Source organism: Momordica charantia, assembly GCF_013281855.1.
Source record: "Momordica charantia cultivar OHB3-1 chromosome 10 unlocalized genomic scaffold, Mcharantia_2.0 BLBB01000010.1, whole genome shotgun sequence".
Classification (NCBI taxonomy): domain Eukaryota; kingdom Viridiplantae; phylum Streptophyta; class Magnoliopsida; order Cucurbitales; family Cucurbitaceae; genus Momordica; species Momordica charantia.
In genome coordinates this window covers 19,332,249-19,356,829 of record NW_028275158.1, presented here as the reverse complement: position 1 = coordinate 19,356,829, position 24,581 = coordinate 19,332,249, and the positions used below count along the sequence as shown (strand labels likewise).

The window sequence follows — 24,581 nt, the reverse complement described above, 5'->3', positions numbered from 1 at the left end:
CACAAATAATTTCATGTAATCAATGTTTTTTTACCTTAAAAATACATTAAAAATCAAAATAATAATATGTAATAAACAAACTACATAAACACATTCATAAATACATATTTATATTCAAGCTCCAACAACAAACTTAACAACGTTCTAATAACTATATAACACACCTCATATTCACAAGTTTCAAGCTCCAAAAATAAACATAAGCCACATTCATATCTTTCAAATTTCAACAATATAAAACATCAAATAAATCCAAGAGTTTAAACTCCAACTGAATTCGCATTCAAAAGCCCCCAACAACTATATAACAAATAACAAACTTCATCTTCATAAGTTTCAAGCTCCGATAATAAACTTAAGCCACATCCATATCTTTCAAACTTCAACAATAAAACACCAAACACATCCAAAAGTTTAAACTTCAACAAAATTCGCATTTAAAAGTCTCCTCTCAACAACTATATAACAAACTTCATATTCATAAGTTTCAAACTCCAACAATAAACATAAACCACATCGATAAGACTTGATTTAAGGCTAAAAAGGGTAGGTTTGCATGCTCAGTTGACGATTATTTGGGATGAAAAATGTATTTTCATGCATATAATTTAGGGAAAATGTGCATAATTTGTGATTAGGAACTTTGGAATTCAGTTATAGGTAAATGAAGGCTAATTTGTGTAAATATGCTTATTTTGTAAGGAAAAGTGAAGATTGATAATCAAAATGCGTCAGGCACATTGCAGTACTAGAATTTCTAACTTACTAGAGGAATGAGTCAGCCAAGTAAGTTAGAAGAATGAGTCAGCCAAGTTACTTTGAAAGTTCCAGCTTTACAATGCTTCAGCCACATTCGATGCCTAGATTGTCAAAATGGGAATAACAACTTTTGACCAAGTAATTGGTCCAAGATTTGTTATTAGTTCCTAAAATCTCTACAATCTCATTTGATTCCAATCTCCCATGCATTTCTCAACATCTTGTTACCTCCATGACCTATAAAATGAGCTTCCAAACACCACTTCAAATCATCTCATTTTTTCCATGCTTTAGTTCTTTCTTTCTACTTGGATATCAAGTTTAGTTTTTGAGTTTTTATTTAAGTTTTGTTCTTCAATTAATTTTCTACAATTTTTCTTTGTTTATTTATTGCAATTCAACTTTTTCCATTTTGTACTTTCTTTCCATTTCTAATTAAAATGCATTCTTTTGTTATCTTCTCTTGTGCTTTCATTTCTTTCATTTCCATGAGTAGTTCTAAATTGTTTATCAGTGAGCACGGCGTATTACGCTATCTTTTGCTTATCTTGATTGATCTAATTCATCCAGTTAATTTCTTGTTGGCTACTTGTTTAAATCATATTAGTTTGAGTTTAATTCTGAAAAGGTAGAGTCAAACGAATCTCATAAAGGTAAAACGGGAAGTTACTTAGAAATAAGAACTAAAACAAGATCTTAAACATAGGCTCTCTTACCCGTTAAACGTAAGTTGGAACTTGATTTATTTAGGATTCTAGAGTTGCATAGACATATGTAAACACTAGCCTAAGCTTCTAAACAAACCAAAAGCGGTATGAAATAGAAGTTGAACTAGTTTGCATAAATTGAGTTTAATTACGGGCACACTTGATAGGTGTAATTCATCTTTTAGAACTAAATCTTAGTAAAGGGTTAGTTTTTTAATATTTGTGTTTTAAATTGTGTATCCCAACATATTCACCAATTTTTATCCCAAACCCGATTGCTCATTCAAGCAATTTGCAAAATCAATTTTAAAAGAAAATTAGTCCTTGTGGAGACGAACGTGGAACATTTCCAGATTATTACTTGTGACAGTATACACTTGCACTTACCTTCTAGCTATTAAGTTAAGGCGCAACACACATCCATATCTTTCAAACTTCAACAATATGAGGTAGGATAAGCATGATGTCTAGGGCCATGATTATCCTATGATCAGCGACCTAAAGATCACGTGATTACATGGATATTAAAGATATAGAGCCATGATTATATCCTACCATCAGTAGTCAATCATAAAGATCACGTAATTATGTGGATATTAAAGATATATGCCAACTACTGCTGGTGGGACAGCATATTAGACATGACGTTTTCCTCATATTAATCTCCTCAGCTTAGTCTCCATATGAATCTTTGAACTTCATACATCGAGAGAATTTATTCATGATCTTGATCAGAGCGAAGTGATAGAGAAGTTCATCTTGAATAGTACGAAATCACTAGTCGACGAAATCGATTACAGTCTTGTCCACTCGACGAAGGGATTCGACACATAATAGTAATAATTTTTAAAAAAAAAAATGAAAGCGCTGACTATGCTGCTAGTTTTTATTTTTTTAATATTTTATTTTTGTTTTGAGTACTATGCTGATAAATTTATGGCAGTTATCATGCATCATATATAATTTTAATCCGTTTCAAGCTCTCCCATAAAATGGACCTTTTGGCCTTTGGGACATACTTGATAGCACGTAGTACTTTATAAAAAACAATAATGATCATGGACCGACCAACAACCAAAATTATTATTATTTATATATTTATTAAGCAGCTTAAATCCCCTAACCCATAATATGAAATTAATTTAAATTCTGTTCTAACCTTCAAATTTTAAGTATTTTACTTTAATCATTTAAAATTTTAAATCTTATGCTTTAGTTCTTCAACTTGCCTAAAAAAGATATTAAATATTTAACAAAAATATTTAAATTTATTTCAAAACTGTACACACTTGTGACTTTACATAACTTCAAATATTTTTCAACAAATATATTTGTTCGTCAAATTAATGAACATAAAAGATATATCTATGTTAGAATTTTGTAAATAATTTATAAACAAATTATTGGCAAAGGCTAAAATTAAGATTAATGCAAAATTCTAGAACTAAAATACAATGTTTGTAAGAAGCAGGATTAAAATGGAATAAACACAAACAAGGTTAAGCCTATATAATTTCATTATTTTCAAAAATAATATTTTGACAAAAAAAATTAAAAAAAAAACAGTCGGTGATTATAACATCAAATATTCTTGTAACACATTATTAAAACTGAAATAGCTTTTTTTTTTTGAAAAAAAATATTGAAGTAGTTGACTCTCCGCAAAGAATTGATTTTTCTAATTTTTGTTATCATTTAAAAATAAAAGTATATGATATGAAATAAAAACATTTAAAACTGACTTTTTAATTGATAAGTCAAATAAAAAAATATATTTAAATGGGCATAGAAGTCCATCTCTAATGTTGATGCTCTAATAATTTATTTAAAGAAAAATATAAAAGAAAATTGTGTGTATATGTGTGTGATATTAAGATTATACATATATTGATTATTTACGTAAAATTCTTCAATTCAAATATTTAATTAACAAAAAACATATAATTAATAATTATAAAAAAATTATGTGCTACCACTTAATTTCTATTCAAATGCAAAGTAACTGATTTCATTATACCACATTGTTCTCGTTTACACAATCAAAGGGGAAATTTCTTTGAAGCAACGAGCTCGAGCTAGATGGAGTTAATTCGAATGATCGTGAATTAATAAAAAATGTATCACCAATTTCATATTATTTACTTCTTTAATTCTCAATATTACATATTAAACCAAATTTGAGATAAAAAATGAGTAATTTAAGAAGACAATTACTTAAATTAATCATAAATATTTCAACCATTATTGTATCTCCTCCAATAATTATGAGAAACTATTAAACAATTTAGCATATTATCCGTACGTCCCCTCGGGTGCCAAAATAACCATAAAAATGCACTAAGTACATCCAATTTCAAAAACCCCCAAACATTATTTGACTTTTGAACATAAAAAATAAAAATAATAATAAAAAAGAAAAAAGAACAAAAAAAGACCAAAACAAAAGGGAAAAAAAAAAACAAAGAAAAACACAAGATTAGTTGACTTTGACTTATGAAGCTGATGCTTGTTAGTGAGGGTCACGAAATTTTGTATAAATTTGAATCTCTTTTCATACTCTATAAAAAGGAACAAACTTTAGAAATCAAAGGCACAGACATTTCATAAGTTAATTAGAAGCTCCCAAAAAGCTAGCATAGAGCTTGATTAATACCCCCACACAAGCAAAGCAATGGCTTTCCACTTCCCTCGTCGGAGCTTCGTCTTCGTTGTCTTTTTCTTGTCGTTTACGATGTCGGGGATGACCACGAAACCGGTGCTCGCCATCTTTCAAGCAAGCCCTTGGAAGCTCGCCCATGCCACCTTCTATGGCGATGAGACAGCATCTGAAACAATGGGTACGTAAAGAAAATATATACATATATAATATTACAATTCAATTCAAACATTTAGGCTCATTAATAACTTTTTTTTTTTTTGTCTGTTTTCAATTTTTTGGAAATTTATGTTTTTCATTTCTCATTTTTAAGAATTTTATCTAAATCATGTGCAGGAATTTTGGAAACAACCTAATCAAGTATTTTTATTGTTGTTCTTGTTTCTAAATTAAATAAAGACATTATTTATCATTCATTACTTATAAAATTCATAATAAATGATATTTTTTAAAAATAAATATAACATAATAGTTTAGAATATTTAATTTTAAAAATTAATTTTCATATAAACATGTACTTTTTAATTTAAAATTTTTGAAAAATGAAAAACAAGAAGGATTACCAAACTTTTTTTTTATTAAAGAATAAAGAACAACAAACAAACAAGAAAAGTCAACCAAATATAATTCTATTTTTATTTATTAAAAATCTTCCAGCTTTCCTCTTTTTCACCAAGAATAACATAACTACATTTCTTAACTGTTTTTTTTTTATTCTTTATTTTCATTTATGGTAAAAAAAAACTATTCCGTAATCATTTCTTGTTTCTTTAAAATTTTAAACAAAAAAGGTAAAAGTTTTATATGTGATTTAACTTTTTAAATTAATATTCAAATCTTTTTATGTTATATTTTTGCATTTTATAATTCAAAAATGAAAAAAAAAATTTATATTTATATATTTTTTGGGAGAATTGAAAACGGGTAGGAAACAAGAAACTTGATTTTATTGTTTCTAAAATTTCTACACAATTTTAATAATATTTTTAATAAATTAGAAACATCAATTACAAAATATTTATGTTTCTAAAAAAATTAGAAGTAATAAAAAAAAACGTTACCAAACGAGCTTTAATAATTTGTAATGTTAATGGTGTGTGGTTTTGCATTTTAGGAGGAGCATGTGGGTATGGAAACTTGTTCACGAACGGCTACGGCGTGGCCACGGCGGCGCTGAGCTCCACACTCTTCATCAACGGCTACGCTTGTGGAGCATGCTTTCAAATCAAATGCATGCAATCCAAAGCATGCTACGCCAATGTTCCCTACACCACCGTGACGGCCACCAACCTCTGCCCTCCCAATTGGGCGAAGCCGTCCGACAACGGCGGTTGGTGCAATCCTCCGAGAGTTCACTTCGACATGTCGAAACCCGCCTTCATGAAGATCGCCAACTGGAAGGCTGGCATTGTCCCCGTCACATACCGACGGGTGGCTTGCGGTCGACAGGGTGGCCTTCGGTTCACGTTCCAAGGAAACGGTGGGTACTGGCTTTGGGTGTACGTGATGAACGTCGGCGGCGGAGGCGACGTGTCGGGGATGTGGGTGAAAGGGAGCAAGATGGGGTGGATCAAGATGAGCCATAATTGGGGAGCTTCGTATCAAGCTTTTTCAACTTTGGTTGGCCAAACTCTCTCTTTTAGAGTCACTTCTTACACAACCAAAGAGACAATCACGGCTTGGAATGTTGCCCCTTCTAGTTGGAGGTTGGATTGACCTACAAAACCAATGTCAACTTTCGTTAATGTTTAGTGCGGGGTGTGTTCATACTCGAATTATTCGAGTCAACTCGACCTAAATATTCAATGGTTGAGTTGAGTTGAACTGAATTCATCACTAGATAAGGATTGTTTCGATTTAGACAATTGAGATTACTAACAAGTATCTCAATTTTTGGTGAGCCGCACGTAACTTGATGTCATGTCCTACATGATACGTGGTCGTTTTGGAGCTTTTTCTTTTTAAAAGCCTGGATGATCGATTCCTATTTCATATATCTGAAATTTTTCCATTGTTAAATTTGTCTTTATTGTAACAGTGAGATGATGTGCTCATTGGTAGTTGTAATGTTGGGTCTATATATACATAATTAATGATGTGAAATGTATGTGAAACTTTGGTTTCGTTTGGTTATATAGAAAATAAAGATGAGTAGCTTTAATTAAGTGGCGTGATTAAAATAGCTAAACAGAAGTACAACATGATTTAGTTTTATACTGTTTTGTATGCATGGAAATAGATATTAATTAATGAAATAATCTATAATTGTAATATAAATTATTTGATTGAAAAACAAAAAGGTTTTTTTTTTCAATTTTAAAAATTAAAAAAGATGATCCTCTTGTAAAATTGAGGAGCAAAATGAGGCACCACGAGTACATGAACAACGGGAGAATACCAAATTTGACAAAAATACAAAAATAAAAATATAAAACTAAAATATAAATTTGAAAATGCAAATTTTTGCTTATAATTTCAATATAGATTTTTCCACCAATTTTTTTTAGATTTATTTAATAGTCAAGTTTAATTTGCAAAAATGATCTAGATTTTTATTAAATTAGTTAATTTTTTTTAGTAAATGGGAATTCGAAATTCCAAACTTTCAAAGTAATATTTACCTTTATTTCTGGGTTGCTTATTAAATGAAGAAAAGAGTCCAGGTACATTAATATCAAATGATCTATGTATTGCCACTTTTTATAGGTAATTTACAGGATATTACAATTGAACACTAATAATATATAGAAAAAGATATATTGGACATTAAAAATTACGCACTTGGACATGAGTCAATTTGACACCTCGGGACACTAAAGAAATGGAAAATTTTGACAGGGCAATTAAGACATTTTTCTTTTGGACATCTATATTTTGATAATGTTTACCATCAAAATTATTATGAATCGAATAGCAAAAGGCTTTTTTCCAAATTTTGGCAAGTCATTCGATAATAATAAAAAATATTGTTGTATCCTGTGGAAAATAAAACATGTGTAAAGACGATTTCATAGTGTTAATTCAAAATTATGCCGAGCTGCCAAGGTCGTGCCAAGGTCGGGCACGTGGCAACTGGCTGAGCTGACGAGTACGAGCTCATGCAAGGTAGGACCTACAAAAAGAAAGTAAACACTCCGACGCTCAAGTCAGTATAGGTGCGAGTTCAAATCGGTCATTCTCAGAGTAGAATTGTATACATGAGTAAGAGGAATCAAGATCATTTTATAGGCGAAGTGAAAGGACACGTCTGTTATGGCCGTTACGACAAGGCGGTTAAATGTCGGGCCATAGGTCGGTAATGATTGAGGTCGCTATGGATGAGCTTAGTAGTCAAACTCGGTCATCGGTGAGTTTAGGAGCTCGGCCATAGTTGAGTTAAGGAGTGCGGCCATAAGTGAGCTTAGGAGTTTGGCAATAGGTGACTAAGGAGCTCAACCATAGGTGAACTTAGGAGCTCAGCCATAGATGAGCTTATGAGCTTGCTAGAATTGCCTATTTGAGCTCGCACCTATACTGACTTGAGCGTCGGAGTGTTTACTTTCTTTTTGCATGTCTATCTTACATGAACTCGCACCTCATCAGCTCGGCAGTTGCCACGTGGTCGACTCGACAGCTCGTCAGAATTTTGCATCAACATTATAGCATAGTCATTTTCTGCTTAATTAATATCTCTAGTCTTATGGTTTGTAGGTTAAGTTTTACATCCAACGATTTTTTTAAATTTTTTTTCTTCTTTTACCGGTTTCTCTCTCGTCATATTTCCTCTCTCTCTCATTATAAAATCAAGTTTTTATAATGAAGTTCGATTAATATACAAAATCTACTATTAAATAACTTTGTGAAAACTTACCAATAAGTTAAATTAAAAAAAAAAATACTATATTACGATCTTTGTCTGGATCCTATCAATTTTTTCATAAATTTTTTTAACTCATTTGACAAATGAGAATATTGTTTTCAACAAATTTTCAACTTAAAATTACCCGAATTTAAAATTTGCGACACAGGTGCAAATAATTTCACACTTATCTAAATGTAAGGTGGAAATTGATGCACATTACTAAGTTAATGATTTTTTCATTATGTTTATTTACATTTGTGCCACCTAACTTGAAATTCTAGATCCGCCACTGACTGGTAATTCAAAAAACTCTCTCATTCTCAAATACGACGACAAATGTTTTAACCAAAAAATCGGTCAAAGAATTAATATCTCCAAGAACACTTGAAGATGATTGACGATCCTGCAAAATAAGGAATTAGCACTCCAAAGCTTTTGTCAGCACTGAATTCTAGAGAATAAAATATCAAATAAAAAAGTTTGCATAACTTCTTTCACTTTCTAGATATTTATTTGAAAGGAGAAATACCGTCAGAGTTGTGTGCCCAACTCAACGGTTACCTTCGTGATTTTAAGTGTGTGATACACTATGAGACGAGAATACAGTTAAGTAGTTACCATTCAAACGTTAGCGTGATTAGTTCGGTAACTGTGCTTTAGAGTTGTTCAAGTTCAGAAGTTCAACATTCATCGTTTCTGAACTTTCTTCGTGGGAGTCACGCATAAAGTTAAATGGTTAACTTGATGATGACGTGTCTTCTAGTCGAATTCAGCTTGATCAATTACTTTACTACTTTTACCATTTCTCTCTTAAATTTATATTAATGAGACACATTACTTTTAAAATAATTATTTTATATTTTGATTATTTCTTTTTCATTTACACTACTAATAATTTTTCTTCTAAAAAAATGTATACAACTTTTATTAGCGGATGTGATTTTATTATATAATTTTATAAATTATATAATTTTTTAATTTTACTCTATTATTATTAATAATATTTTGTACTAAAAAATTATTAATTAATATCAGTAAAATTTTTAAAATATAATTCATTGTTGCTAAATATAGAATAATAGAATTTAAAAATATTCTACATTAAAATATTTTTATTTTCATCATTCATTATTTATTAATATAAAATAAAATATTATAATAAAAAGATTTACTATCAATAATGCAGTTAATAAAATAAATTAAAATTTATTATTATTTTTTAATTAAAAAAATTAACACAATAATGTATTTATAATTAACAAAAAAGAAGAAATAGGTATACTATTAGTAGACAAAATCAAAACAATTCTAATTCTGATTTCATAACATTTCTAAATAAGAAAATTCTCATTCTGATTGATTCCATTTCAATTCATTTTCATTCTGATTCATGCTAAGTAAACAAAATTCATGGTAAATAATAAAATAATGTATTTGTAATTAAAAAAATTCTCATTTCGATTAATTTCATACTTATTGGCTTGGAGACTTGTTCAATCTTTCTTGTGAGCTTGAAGTGATCTCATTAATTAGTTCAAATAATGTCAATTTAGATAAATCTTTGGACTCTTCGATTGCTTGCAAAAACATGATTAAATTTTAGAGGAAGACTTTGTAGAACTTTTTGACTATCCTTTCTGGAATTGTCTCTCCATAGTTCTTCATTTGGTTAATAATTTCCGCAACTCGATAAAGAATTATCAATGTTTTCACTTTTCTTCATCGTCAAGTTGTCAAAATCTCTCCATAAGGATTGCAACTTGATAAAGATAATTTTTTTCATATCCCTAAAATTCCTTTTGCAAAATTTTTCAAGCATGTTTAGCTTTTCTAATACCAAAATTCGAGACAAAATGAACTTTCTAACATCTTGCTGAATGAGACGAAGAGCTAAAGCATTTCACTTTTTGTTATTCTTAAACTCCTTCTCGTGTTCTGGTATCATCTCCGAATCGTCTTCATCTTCATAGTCTTCTTCAACAATTTCTCAAAGATCTTGAGAAATAAAATTGTCTCCATTTGACTTTGTCAATATTCATAGTGCTCTCCATCAAAGACCGGAACTTGGTTCGTTGAGAGAGTAAACATATTTGGAACACAACTAGAAGTCATGTCTAATTTTAGGATGGCTCTTATACCAATTTGTTGGAGGCAAATGAAAGAAAGTGGGAGAAAACTTGGAAGGGAGAGAAACTTCTTCCTATTGTTTGTTTTGACACTTTGCTCAATTGGAGCTTGATTGTTTGAGATGTTTATAAAGGGTGATTTATAGGTGTTAGGAAGAGCTCTAGAAAGATCTATATTTGATGTCCTAGGTAATAGCTATCTAGGAATTTACATAACATCATTCCATGTTCTAAGAAGTCACTTAGAAGAACTTAAAAGGACTTATTGGAAATACAACATACATTAAGCATAACTTTGAAATTACAAATTGCTTAACTTTCACACTTGGCAGCTCCACTTCTCCTTCGATTTAGAAGCGGCCGTCATCTTCTCCATGCTCTAGAGCCAGTCAAGGCCTGACTGCCATCAACACTTGATTGTTGTTAAATGTTTGTTAGCCATACCTAAGAATTTCTTAAGAGATGAGAAAAGGAACATATTTTTCTTTTAAATGCTTGCGGTAATTTAAAGACTCTCTCATTCCTACAGACGACACCAAATGTTTTAACCAAAAAATTGGTCAAAGAATTAATATCTCCTGTTGATGTGTGAATGTCGATCCTCCGATTCTCCTCCTTGCACACACCTAACTCGATGATTCGGGGACTGATACCTACAAATCAAATCGATCTAAACGGTGTGACCTTAGACACACGGGCTCCGATGCCTAAGTTAGCAAGGGAAGTTGAGAGAGTAGTGAACTAGAAAATGTCACTTGCCTTTTCAGGGTTAGACCTTACTGCTATAATAGCCGTGAAATGATTCCAGAAGCTTCCTTAGCGGAGCCCTAATCAGGGTTGCAAGGCCCGAGGAGCATCGTTGATCGAAGGCGGGAGAATCACGGGCTGGGCCGTGGGTCGAGCCCGACTCAGTGCCGAGCAAGGGTCAGGACCGGCCCTGCTCGGCCGGTCGGTTCTCTGTCAGTCGCTTTCCTCGTTCCTCTGCAGCTTGGCCTTTTGTCAATTTTCCGTTGCATAACAATTGCCCCTACTCCCAAGGCGATGCTTCCGATTTTGTCCTCATCTCCTTGGGAGTATAACTTTTGTCATGACTTGTAATTCCTTGTCAGACCCTTGACCGAGGAGGAGATCACGAGCTCCTTGGGGTCCGCGCCGAGCATGCCTCGGTCTTATGGTCAAAGATCGTGGCCCAAGCCTATTGAGCTGTCATGTCACTGTGGGACCCGTGAGAACCATAGGTGCAGTCGAATTGTCCATCTTCACGAGACACGAGTAGATTGCATGTTGATTTCCCATTCATTGCAAGACCCGAGGTAGTCGGCCATGCAATTGTCGCATCAACTGTAGACCGGTGACCTCAAGGTCACGAGAGTGTAGGGTATCGAGCCGAGCACGCCTCGGTCCGTTAGGTAAAGACCTCCAGACCGAGAGCTGCGCCCTTGAGTTGAGGGCTATTTAAACCCCATCTCATTTTCAATTCTTTCCTTACGTTGTGTTTCTGTCACCGCTTATTCCTTCATTATCGTGCTTTACTTGTGCGGTTGTGGTTTTTTTCATGGCCGATCTTAATTTTGAATGGATCCCTTCCTCGATGATGGATCGCCCCTTAGTTTGATCAATCCGACCGCTTTACCGTCACGTTCAGGATGTGATAATTCTAACATACTTACAACGGACTTGCATCGCTTACGTTCAAAATATCGTATCCCGGATTCGGTTAGCCTTCGTCTTCCGAATCCGAGAGAAAGTATCGATGGCTCTTTTCCCGGTGCGGTGAGTTGTATTTTATGCAGCTATATTCAATTTGGAGTCCACCTACCATTGCCTCTTTTCCTTCAAAACTTTTTAGCTTTCAACCAAGTAGCTCCTTCCCAAATCGTCCCGAATGGGGTCTACTTTGATCAGTTGCTTTATTTGTGGTCGTACCTCGGGGGCGAGCAACCTCTAACCGTCGCGGGATTTCACGTCGCTTTATTACCTTAAACACAGTTCTGAGGATAACTTACATTTTATGTTAGTTCTCGGAACCAGGTTCTCGTTATGGGTCCTTCCTCAGTGAAGCATTGGAAGAACGATTGGTTCTTTGTCGGTGGCGATGGTTGCGATTGGTTAGCTGTGACGAGAGACTGTACTTTCCCGTCCCGACTGAGTGTAGGGAGTTAGATAAGTAGATTCCCGAGCTCTATCGGGACTTTCGTAGATATCTATTCTGATATTTCTCTTTTCTTATTGACAGCTTCCTGTAATTGTGAGCTTACTGTCGAAGCATTCAATTTCTACCATATTGTTATCCAGTTACCGGATACCGAGCATTGGGGCACAGATCTGGTTAAGGAACAGAATTAGTGGACTTTGGCTTGGCTCCCCCTTATAACCCTTCAGGTGCTTGTCGAAATATTTTCTTCGTTTTGCGTGAAAGTCGATTTTTACTTTTATCTCTACTTGTAAAAATGTCGAGACGAAGCGCTTCCCTGTATGAAAGAGAATGCCGCCGAAACGCTCGGAGTTCGGGGGCCAGCTCTAGCCAGGCTTCGGATATCGAAGTGAATAACTTGACCGAGAAGGGACTTCCTTCTCAGCAGGCTCGATCCTCCATGCCTCCTACAGCCCCGAGGCGCGTTTCGCCCGACTTCATGGGACGTCTATCTCGTCTACCCCTCGAGGTCATCCAGGGAGCTCCTCCTAAGCTTCCAGCTTCCCTTTCTCTGGCCCGTATTAACGCTGATGTTGATGGGACAACCTACTTGGAAAAGGCATTTAGCCTTTGGCAGGGGCTCGGCGACTCATTGAGCGGGTCCAATTTTGGCCCGTCAAATCCTCAGCACAGCATCAGCACGTGCCTAGCAATCTTCACCAGGTGAGCACTTTGTAGCTTCAAGTATTTGTCATAGCATCTTTCCCCAACGTTGGTTTCTGTCCTTGGCAGGTTTTCAATCGTGTAGTAGTATTCTCGGATCGAGTTGCTGATGAAATTAATCACCTCCGCTGCCACTATGCTCCTCGGGAAGAGTTGAATCGGGCTCTTTCTTTCTTGAACCAAGCCAACAATTCTTCTGGCGATACCCAACGTGAGTTGGAAACGGAAAAGAGAAAATCTCGAGATGAGCTGGCCAACCTGCAGAAGAGGCTTGACAAGGCCAACGTCCGGCTCTCTAATTCTGAATTCTTGGTCGGGAAATTCAGAAAAATGTAGGAGTACGTCGATCTGCAAAATTCTGCCATGGAGTGCGGCGTTTCCTGGTCCCTTCGCCAAGTTTTCTAACAAGCACCCTGATATATTGACTTCTTCTTCCTCCCGGAGCATTTTAGAGCTGATCGTGACGCTCCTGACAACATGTGATATGAATCTCCAACATATTCAAATCAAATACAAGTCAACTCAAGCTTCATTCAAGACAAAAGCATCAGTTATGGATTTCAAGTTCATGCTACGTTAAATGAGGCTTCATTTAATCCTTAGGGTTACAAAACTCTTGGTTTGTTGATTTATATTTATTTCGGATTTATGGTGTATTTTTAAGTATTTTAAGTTTTTAAGACTTTCCATTTACTTTTTAGGTTACATTCAGTTAATGGTTATTTATGGCATTGATGGAGTTAAGTGTTCCAACCCTTCACATGCCCATATGTTACTTTAAGGGACTATTTTGAAGGCTATAATAGCCATGTATGTCAGCTTAGAGAGGATAGAATATAGATTTGAAGATGTAATGAAATGAGTCTTTGAGCCTTTCTTTTAGCCAAGAGCTAATGTACTTTGCAATCTAGTGATAGCTTGCATGTTAGGATCATTCAAGTGAGACTTGATCTATCTTGCTTGTGGAGTGATTCGAATCTCAAACAAGGAACAAATTTCTTGCCTTGAGATATTTGATCATCAAGGTAATCCGGTTTTTACTTTCCTTGGATTGATTCCATAATCGTTTTCGGAGTTTTGGGATTGAGTTCTATGGGTCTTGTTCGTTAGCAAGGTTCTTAGATCCAACTTTAATGGCTTCTTAACAACATGGATGACGATGATGACGAGTAGTAGGGTAGTCTGAGAGGGTTGCAGGTAGGTTGCAGGTTGCTTTGCTGTGTTTAGCATTTTTACGAATTTACAGTGTTGCTTTGTCACTATCTTCGCTTGTATTTCTCTTGGAATTGTCAATTAACCCTCTGTTACCAACAATTATTGGCCTACGGCTCTAACCCTGATGGAGCTAACTTTGTTGCCTTTATTTTCATAGGTTTCTAACCCTTTGGCCATAGTCAATGGTTTTATACCTACTGTCTTTTGGCTTTACTCCATCTTATGTTTTAACTGTGATAAGTCAATCGACCTGCTTCTGGTTGCCGTGTTGAGATTGTTTTAATTGTTCTTTCCAAATTTGTCGATTAATGTAGCGTACCTTAAGTAACAGAATAGAAGAAAGTCGAATCTGGCAACGGGCCTAGCCCTGGTCGGTGCCGGGCAGGGGTCGGATCCGAGCCCTGCTCGATTTAGGCTGGTTTTACCAACTTGCATCGTCGAGTCTTCTGATCATGACCTATCGTTATCTTATAACCATGTTGCCCCCTACTCTCAAGGTAGTGGATTGTCGATATTTGCTCCTTGAGAGAGAGTGTTTGTAGACGAGGCAAGATGCTTTATCAAAGTCACTGGCATCCCGTTTTGCATTTAGAAAACAGAGCTGATAGGGAATCCAGATAATGGATACTTTATTGAATATATAAGAGAAATAATAATCTGAAATCTTCATAAAAGCAGAAGAAGAAATAAACTTAAATCCATCACCCTTGAAGGGAAAGAGGAAAGGAAAATCAACGGCCACCCATTATCGTTCGAATCTCTCGGGCAAGTGACTTGCTGTCGTTTTCGCCATTTTGTGTCGCTTTAGGGTCCTCTACATACTCTCTGAGGTATCCCCTCCAGATGAGCCCTTCCACCTGCAGCTTTTCCTCGTTGAATTGAGCCACATAGTCGTGTAGGCTTTCTGTCGCCCTTTGTTTAATAGTTAGAAGATAAGCCACGGGTCGGCTCCGACTTCGTCCCCCTACAAACTGGGTTACGAATGCCCTAGCCAGGCTTTTGAAGCTCGAGATTGAACCTCATTTTAATTGTCGAAACCATATTCTGGCTGATCCGTTCAATGTGGTCGAGAACACCCAGCATCTAACCGCCTCGGACACCCCGTAGATATCCATCCATTCTCGATAAGCATCTAGATGGTCCACTGGGGTCGGTTGTCCCGTAAAATGTTTCACCTTGGGTAGCTTGAATTTTGGAGGGACCTTCTCCTTCATGATCTCCTCCGTAAATGGTTGAGTCAGCCTGATCCAATAGTCTTCAAGGTCGAACCCCTTCTCCTTTTGATTTTGTTTGCTTCTCCGACAACTCTGGTTGATCTGCTGGTTTGTCTTTGTCGAGGTCCATCGGCTCATAGTGTCGGTTATCCTGGTTGTTCTTGCCCCCATTAGGTATCAGGGATTTCTGCTGTTTTGCTCTTTCAAGAGTCGAAGATCCGGGTTCGTCGTCCGGTGTTTCCACCTATCTTCAGCTTGCTCCCTGCACTGTTTGTTGACTCTTCAGTCTCACTTTGTGCTGGGCCTTCCCCTCCTAGGGTCTCTGACAAAGGGTATCTCACTGGACTCTCGTTGTTCGAATTGTTGAAGGACTTGGGTCATGCGTTGAAACATGCCCTCTACCTTGTCTTCTAGGGCTGCGAACTGCATTTGGAGCGGCTAAAGGGTCGTTACCGCATGTGCCTCGGCAACCCTTCCTGACGTTCCGGGTTCGGTCGGCTCGTCCCATCTTCGGGTCCTCCGACCTGGGGTTGTCCAAGTTCAATCTCCTCTTGGCAGAGCAGTTGCCGTCAGAACATCGTGGACTCCTTTCTGGTGTCATGTTGTCTCGACTAGATGCCTTAAATCGTCCCCACAAACGGCACCAATTGTTGATGTGTGAATTTCGATTTCCTCCAGTCTCCTCCTCGCACACACCTAACTCGATAATTTGGGGACTGATACCTACAAACCAAATCGATCTAAACCGGTGTGACCTTAGTCACACGGGCTCCGATGCCTAAGTTAGCAAGGGAAAGTGAGAGAGTAGTGAACTAGAAAATGTCACTTGTCTTTTTAGGGTTGGACCTCACTGCTATTATAGTCGTGAGAATGATTCTAGAAGCTTCTGTAGCGGAGCCCTAATTCAGGGTTGCAAGCAAGGCCTGAGGAGCATCGTTGATCGAATGCGGGAATCACGGGCTGAGCCGTGGGCCAAGCCCGACTCGGTGCCGAGCAGGGGTCGGGACGAGCCCTGCTCGGCCCGATCGATTCTCTGTCAGTCGCTTTCCTGTTCCTCTGCAGCTTGGCCTTTTGTCGATTTTCTGTTGCATAACATCTCCCAAAATACTCGAAAATGATTGACGATCGTGTAAAACAAGAAGTTAGCACTCCAAAACTTTTGTCAGTACCAGATTCTAGAGAGAATAAAATCTCAAATCAAAAGTTTGCGTACCTCGTTCTTTCACTTTCTGGGTATTATTTGAAAGGAGAGATAAACGTTGGAGTTGTGTACTAGACTCAACGATTACCTTCGTGATTTTAGGCATGAGATACACTATGAGGTGGGGGTACATTTAAGCAGTTATCATTCAAACGTTACGATTAGGTAACCATGCTATAGTCGTTCAAGTTCAGAAGTTCGTCATTCATCATTTTCAAACTTTCTTCGTGGGAGTCACGCGTAGAGTTAAATTGTTAAATTGATGATGACGTGTCTTCCAGTCTAATTTGGCTTGATAAATACTTACTACTTTACCATTTTTCTGTGGTTTACTAACGAGACCTCTGACTTTTTTAATTATTTATTTTATACTTTTGATTATTTATTTTTCCTTTATAATACTTATAATTTTTCTTTAATAAAAATTTATACAACTTTTATTAGTCGTGATTTTATTATAAAATATTATCAATTTATATTTAATTTTTTCATTTTACTCTGTTATTATTAATTAATATCAATAAATTATTCAAAACGTAATTCATTGTTATTAAATATTAGAATAATAGAATTTAAAATTATTTTACCTTAAATGGTGGTTGTTATATTAAAAAATTATTTTATTAATGTAATTTTATTTAATTATTCATTATTTATTAACATTAAGTAGATTATTATAATAAAAAAATATTTACCATCAATAATATAGTAGTAAAATAAATTAAAATTTATTATTGTTTTAATTTAAAAAAGAGTACAATAATGTATTTGTAATTAACAAGAAAAAATAAATAGGTGATGTGATCATAAATGGCTCCGAACCAACCCCTACATCAACAAGGAGGACGAGCTAGAAGAAAGACCTTCAAAACGAACAAGACTTTATTGGATACACCAAAAAATTTTGTCAATTTTGAAGATCAATGAAAAACGATCAAGAGGAGAGAAGAGTGTTGAGAAGAACCGAGCAAGTTGGCACATCCCAAGGACATGACCCAAGGACAAGCCAAGTGCACCGCGAGCGCCATCGCATGCCCATGCACTCCCCAACGCGCGCTCCCCTGCCGCGAGCAACATCGCTAACCTCGCAAGGGCCCTTCCTTGCGCACGCCTGCACGCCCCCTGTACGTTAACCTCATAAACGCCCACGTCCACGCGCCTGCTCCTGCCGCAAGCGCCTCCACGCCCGCATGCCTCCTTAGCTACTAACCTCACAAGAGGCCAACGCCCCCCCCTCATCAGCACGGCCCACACCTCGCCACCCGCATGCCCACGCCGTTCCAACGCCCTGTGTACCTCACCAGCCCCAGCGCATGCACCCGCCTGCCACCAACACCCCAGCGCATGCCCCTGTCCACGCTCAGAGCGCGCGCCCGCCTACCCTCATGCGTGCTCCATGTCGCCAACCCCCCCCCCCCAATGGGTGCCCCCCCGTTATGCCGCCACCCACCCTTTTGGCGTCAACACTTTGCCTTGTCGCCCACTCCATGAACATTTTAGGAAAGAGTTTTCCTAATTTGGTTTCAAACATGGAGGGAATTATCTTTTGTTTTTATTTTATTTGCTTTTTAGTTTTAGCAAGTTTTCAAATCTTAGGAAAGTTTGTTTTAATTTTAATTATTTTAATTTTCGAATTTATTTTTAAACGCATGGGACTTAGAATTTCATATTTTACCCTCGAAGCATGCTTGTTAGGATCTCATATTTTACCTCCTATAGTCATATTTTCAGTTGTCTCAGTATACTATTAGTAGACAACATCAAAAATTTTTGATTTCGATTGCAGAAATTTTTGGTACAAAAACAACATTTTCATTCCGATTGATTTCATTTCGATTCGTTTTCATTCCAATTTAAGTAAGTATACATGGCATGTAAAGTTAAAATTACACTACTAAAACAATATTTAAACAAGAAAAAGAAATACATAGGGGTCAGCAATACTAAGGGCAGAAATCGACTTTGTAACTAGTCCCTCCGGGACACGTAAATGTGCTGGTTGCATCATCCCTTGGGTAACTATAAGCATCCGGGCACCTCTCTTTGAAAAACATCGAGAAATCGGTGGGCCCACATTCCGTTCCACTGCTGCAACAATATTCATCCGTTTTGAAGACGGCGCACGGCCCCTTGCAGCCGCCGGGCGCCGTCAGCGCCAACGGGCACTCCCCGTTGACGTCGGCGGCGCAACTGGCTCCCCTGCCGCATCCGTTCGACGTCGGGCTGAATTGATCGGAATATTGAAGCCGTCGACGAGAGACACGTCAAGAAATCAAGATTGTTGGCTTGGGTGGTTGAAAATTCAGCGATGGTGTTGGGCGGCGCGCCGTAGCTCCGGCACTGGAGAGCGCCGTCGCAGTCGCCGGTCTGGCATCTTCCGAGGCCTGAGCTGTCGAAGGCTCCGGCACTGGAGAGCGCCGTCGCAGTCGCCGGTCTGGCATCTTCCGAGGCCTGAGCTGTCGAAGGAACAATTTGTTCTGCCCCAAACGCGTCCCGTGGTGCCAGAGGGAGATTGAAGGTCCAAGCCTCGCCGGTGCGGAGCCGTCAGCCACCGCCCGGTACGGCAGCGGCCCAGACCGTGAAGGAGCAGTTGTTCAGCACAGTCAAACTGGCGGCAACGCGACTGCAGCGGCCAAAGAAAGTACCGGGGGTTGGCTGTGAGCCGAATGGGAGAAGAGATTGGTCAAAATTAGGGAGAATTAGGGTTTGAGATTGGGCAAATTGATTGGTGAAAGTAAATTGATGAGAAAAAACCAGAAAATGAGAGATTTGTAGAAGAAGGACATGGATGGAATTTGAAAGCAACAATTGGGATCTGGAAATGCTACCAATGAGCCAAATGCTAAAGTCAAGTCTTGGGCTTCCTAAGAATACGACTAATAAGTCATCTCTTTCCACCCCTCACAATAAAAAATCTCGAAAAAGAATATCCATTTTCACAGCATTGCCAAGGGCCAAATTCATCAATCATGCAAGTTTAAGAAGAATTTATAAAAATGTATATAAGATTCAAAAATACTAAAATTAATGTATATACACAAATTATCACAAAAATTGGATTCTAGCGGCCAAAATTAAAAATGAAAAAAAAAATCTAAAATAGTAGAGATATTACTACAATTTATCGTATCCTATGTTATGATCATTTTAAATGACGTAGGATTCGCAGAATTATAAGGGAGTACCCGTGGGAATTGAGGTTAATAGCTCTTTTAACACAACAGTATTGTTTTTATCCACCCTTTTCAAAACCTTTTTAATTTTATTGACATCATCCTAGATATGAAATTACTTTCACTGCCCTCCACCCATTTTTTAGATTTCTCTCCCTTATTCCCTCTCTCTTTTTTCCATAAATTTCTTCTTGCCTCTCCCCATTTCTTTTCTCTGCTTTTCTCTCATAATTCTTGATTTCCTCACCTCTTCTTTTCTCTGCTTTTCTCTCATAATTCTTGATTTTCTCCAAATCAAAATCATGATTTTTTTTCCTCCATATTTTACTCTAATTTAACTTCTTCTCTCTTCCTTTTATTTCGCAATCCCTTTTCAATTTAATTTTTCATGGATTTTTTCTTGTCGCAATCCCTCCTTCGTTTTTATCGTTCCTTTCTTTCCCTCCATCGATGCCACAGCTTATTCGTTCTTTTGTTTTTCTCCTTCGATTCCACAACCCATTCCTTTTTTTAATCGATGCCACCATCTCATTTTTTTTCTTCATTGATGACTCATTTTTTTTCCTCCATCGATGCCACACCCAAGCAACTCTGCATTTTTTCTGCAAAATCTTGCCACTCAAGTCGTGGTCGGCAGCAGTGTGGAAAATCTTCACCAAGAGCGAGAGCTAGAAAGGGAAGGGGGGGGGGCTGAATCTCGCTCCCGCTCTCGCTGGGGCCTGAATCTCGCTCTCGCTATCGTGCTCTCGCTCTAGTTGCATAGCTGGTTTTTTTTCTCTCTCTAATCCCAGCATAATCTTGCTATCTTCTCGGTCGTCTTCTTAGTTTGTTTTCTCTTCCCAATCCCAATGTAAACCCGGTGAATTGATAGGGAGGGGGGAGAACGAGAGGGAGAGATCGAGAGGAAGATTGATCGAGATGGGGGGAGGAAAGCACGATGGAGGGAGAGAGAATTTAATTTAATTCTTAAAAAATCTATTTATAGAATGAATAAATAAATTTCCTAAATTATTCAATTAATTTTGAATGCATATTTATTAATTTATAAAGTGAATAATTTCAAATATTTTGAAATAAAATGTAGTTTATCTAAATAATAATTGTAGTAATAATAATATTAGGTTAATTTAAATGGAATCAAAAACAAAATTGACTCAATAGAAAGTAAATAAATAAAGTTTGAAACAGTTTGATCAAATTCAAATTCAAAATAATTAACAAATAATTTAGAGATTAAAGAATTTTTAATTAAAAATTTGAAAATTAGAATTAAGGGAAAGATAATATCAATCTCTCCTCTCAATCTCCTTAATTTTAGTGTTATTCATATTCAAATTTGAAATTTAATCCACATTTGTTTAAGATTTTTTTTCTCTTCCTTATTTGAATTAATGATTTGAAATAGGAAATAATGTCTCCTTTAATCTCTAATTTTTATGATTGGATTTCAAATTTAAAAATTTAATTCACTTTGTTTCATCAATAAATCCCTGTGAAATGATGTGAAAGTTGTCAAATTTGTACAATTTAGTCCATATCGTAATTTTTTTAATTAAAATTAAGTGTCAAATTTTATCGTATAATAATTTAATCTTTCTAATTCATAAACATATTTGGTCCCTCTTTAGTTTATCAATCCATACATACAAGAAACTTAAAAAAAACATTTCACAATAAGGACTAAATCGTTACCAATTTTTAATTATATGGCTAATGAGGTATATGTTCCTACTAGTAAGAGTTTGGAACATGCATCAGATAGAGAACCATAAAAGAACATATATCAATCAACATTTGGAGTGGGGATATAACAGCAACCATTATAACATACACTTATTTGGAAATATAAACTATGTCCGGCTATAAACTATAAGTGTTTACTTCAGTTTGAAGAATCGATTCACCAAAATCAAACTCAAATAAGATTATATATGAACAATAAAGTATATACGCCTATATCTCACTCAAAAAAAACCAATAGACTAGTATAATCCCCTATATTAAAACCCACATATATTGAAAGAATTTTTAAAACTTCTATGAATAAAAAAAATCCCAAAAATATTGCCCATATCAGAGACGAGCATATGAAATCGATGACCAAAATTCGCAAACCCACAACAACGATAGAAAACAAAATTTCATACCCTATGTGAAATTGACCCCAACATTAGTCAATTCTCCTCATCTTTACCACCCATAGATACCTCACCAAGGTCATCTAACTCTTCTACTACTATATCATTACATGTTTATTCAAGAAGGAACACGGAAAAAGATTAGCAAGTTCAAGAGTCTGAACATATCTCTGGAACTGAAATTGAAAAGAAAAGAATTAGTGATGAATCAAACATCATAGTATTTGCTAATGATGAATCAGACATTATAGTATCTGCTAATGATGAGTCAGAAATTACAATATCTAGCTAACACTACTAGAATTTTGGGTTTTCATGACGTTCATGAATAGTAAAATACTGTTCAAATTAAAAAAACGGTGTCACGAAAGGAAAGAAATGCGTCTTTGGAGGGAAAAAATGGAGATTTCCTAAATTTTGATCTTCTATGACGGTTTTTAAACCTCACGAAAAGTTTGCCAAACTAGTGTTTTTCGTGACTTTTTAAAGTCACAAAAGAGTGAGGCGCGTCTTTGGCGGGCAATGACGGAATGTTTTGGAATACTGTATTCTTCACTAAGTAAATTGTGCACTCCATTAAAAATAAATAATATTTTTTAATTTATTTTATATTACTCTGAAAAAAAAAGAAACATTTGGGTCAATTTCCATCCTTTTTATTATTTTTTAACCCTATAAATCCCCTTACCCTTTTCTCCTTTGCCCTAATTTTCTTTTCCCCTTTCTCCATTGTGTCAGCCGCCTCTCCCTCCCTTGTGAAGACCACTCCGCTCGATCGATCCCACCATGAACACCGCTACGATCCCCACCATGAACGCCGCTGCTATATCCGGAACGTCGTTGAGGTACCGTCGCAGCCACTCAACCTGTCACCGCTGAACAGTGTCGTCTGCGACACTAAACGATGTCATCTCCACGGTTGTTGTATCCCGAAGCTAGTTGAGGTATTGTCACAGCCGCTGAACGCTGTCGCCGCTGGCCACCGCCACCGCCGAGCCGCCACCGGTTATTTTCTCTTCTTTTTCCTTCTGAATTTAAATACTCACAGCGGCCGGTTATCTCAGCAACTTTTTTCTTGTTATGATTCCCATTGTTGTTGAATGTCTACCTTGATGAACATTTACCAATGCATTATAATGGCTGAAGGTTTCTGTCTCATGCCCAAACCGATAAGGGCTGAGAATGAGGAGGTTGGTCTATCAAAGTACTACTACTCTCACTTCCATTTCTAATTATTGATGATGTGGTTTAGTATAAGTGATAATAATACTGAATTTTTTGGTACCCCTGTTATGTTCAATATTTTTCTAAGAAAATGATATGGGGTCGTGTTTGTCGCTTGAAACATTTAATTTTTGTATTTGCTGGTTCTTCCCGTATCACAAGTGTACTATTGTTTGGTTCTTTGTTGGTGTTAATTAGTTCGTGATAAGACTTGATTTAATGCTAAAAAGTATAGGTTTGCATGCTTAAGTAACTTATATTTGGGATGAAAATGTATGTTCATGCATATAATTTAGGGAAAATGTGCATAATTTGTGATTAGGGACTTTGGAATTCAGTTATAGGTAAATGAAGGCTAATTTGTGTAAATGCTTATTTTGTAAGGAAAAGTGAAGATTGATTATCAAAATGCATCAGACACATTGTAGGACCAGAATTTCCAGCTTACTAGAGGAATGCACCAGCCAAATTGCTTTGAAAATTCCAGCTTCTGCTTCAGCCACATTTGATGCCTAGATGATCAAAACGTGAATAACCACTTTTGACCAAGTAATTGGTCCAAGATTTGTTATTGGTTCATAAAATCTCTATAACCTCATTTGGTTCCAACCTCCCATGCATTCTCAACATCTTGTTACCTCAATGGCCTATAAAAGGAGCTTCCAAGCATCACTTCAAGGCATCTCATTTTTCCATGCTTTGCTTTTTCTTTCTAGTTCTGGTTAACTTTAGCTTTTAAGTTTTAATTCCAGCTTTAAGTTTTGTTCTTCCTTTATTGTTTTAACAATTATTCTTCGTTTATTTTATTTCAATTCTATTTGTTCTAAGTTTGTATTTTCCTTTCCATTTCAATGAAAATGCATTACTTTGTTACCTTCTTTTGTTTTGTCATTTATTTTACTTCCATGAGTAGTTCAATTGTTTCTTCAACCCTCCTACGAATGCTTTAGTTCTTATCACTATAAATTACATCTATAGTGAGCACGGCGTATTACGCTCTCTTTGCTTATCTTGATTGATACAATTTATCCAGTTGATTTTCTTGTTGGCCACTTGTTTAAATCACACTAGTTTGAATTTAATTCTAAAAAGGTTAGAGTCAAACGGATCTCATCAAAGTAAAATGGGAGTTACTTAGAAATAAGAACTAAAACAAGATCCTAGACATAGGCCTCTTACCAGTTAAACGTAAGTTGGAACTTGATTTATTTAGGATTCTAGAGTTGCATAGACATATGTAAACACTAGCCTAAACTTCTAAACAAACCAAAAGCGGTATGGAATAGGAGTTGAACTAGTTTGCATAAATTGAGCGTAATTATGGGCACATTTGGTAGGTGTAATTCATCATTTTAGAACTCAACAGAAGTAGGGTGGTTGGCCTTTTAAATTCTATTATTTTCATGTGTTTTTCGTGTTCAACCAATCTCACCAATTTTTATCACAAACCTGATTGCTCATTCCAACAGT

General features: G+C 36.2%; 1 protein-coding gene and 1 pseudogene across 1 annotated transcript; one reads left to right on the top strand and one right to left on the bottom strand.

Annotated features, from left to right (window-relative positions):
- The first annotated feature begins 4,095 nt into the window (after positions 1–4,095).
- EXPA7 (expansin A7) lies at positions 4,096–6,279 on the top strand. The gene is given in 3 exon segments (XM_022297103.2): positions 4,096–4,303; positions 5,237–5,827; positions 5,830–6,279. Coding segments are annotated over 3 exon segments (795 nt in total). The 5' UTR covers positions 4,096–4,137; the 3' UTR covers positions 5,868–6,279.
- A 12,100-nt stretch (positions 6,280–18,379) lies between these two features.
- LOC148208743 (protein P21-like) lies at positions 18,380–19,362 on the bottom strand (annotated as a pseudogene).
- Positions 19,363–24,581: the final 5,219 nt, after the last annotated feature.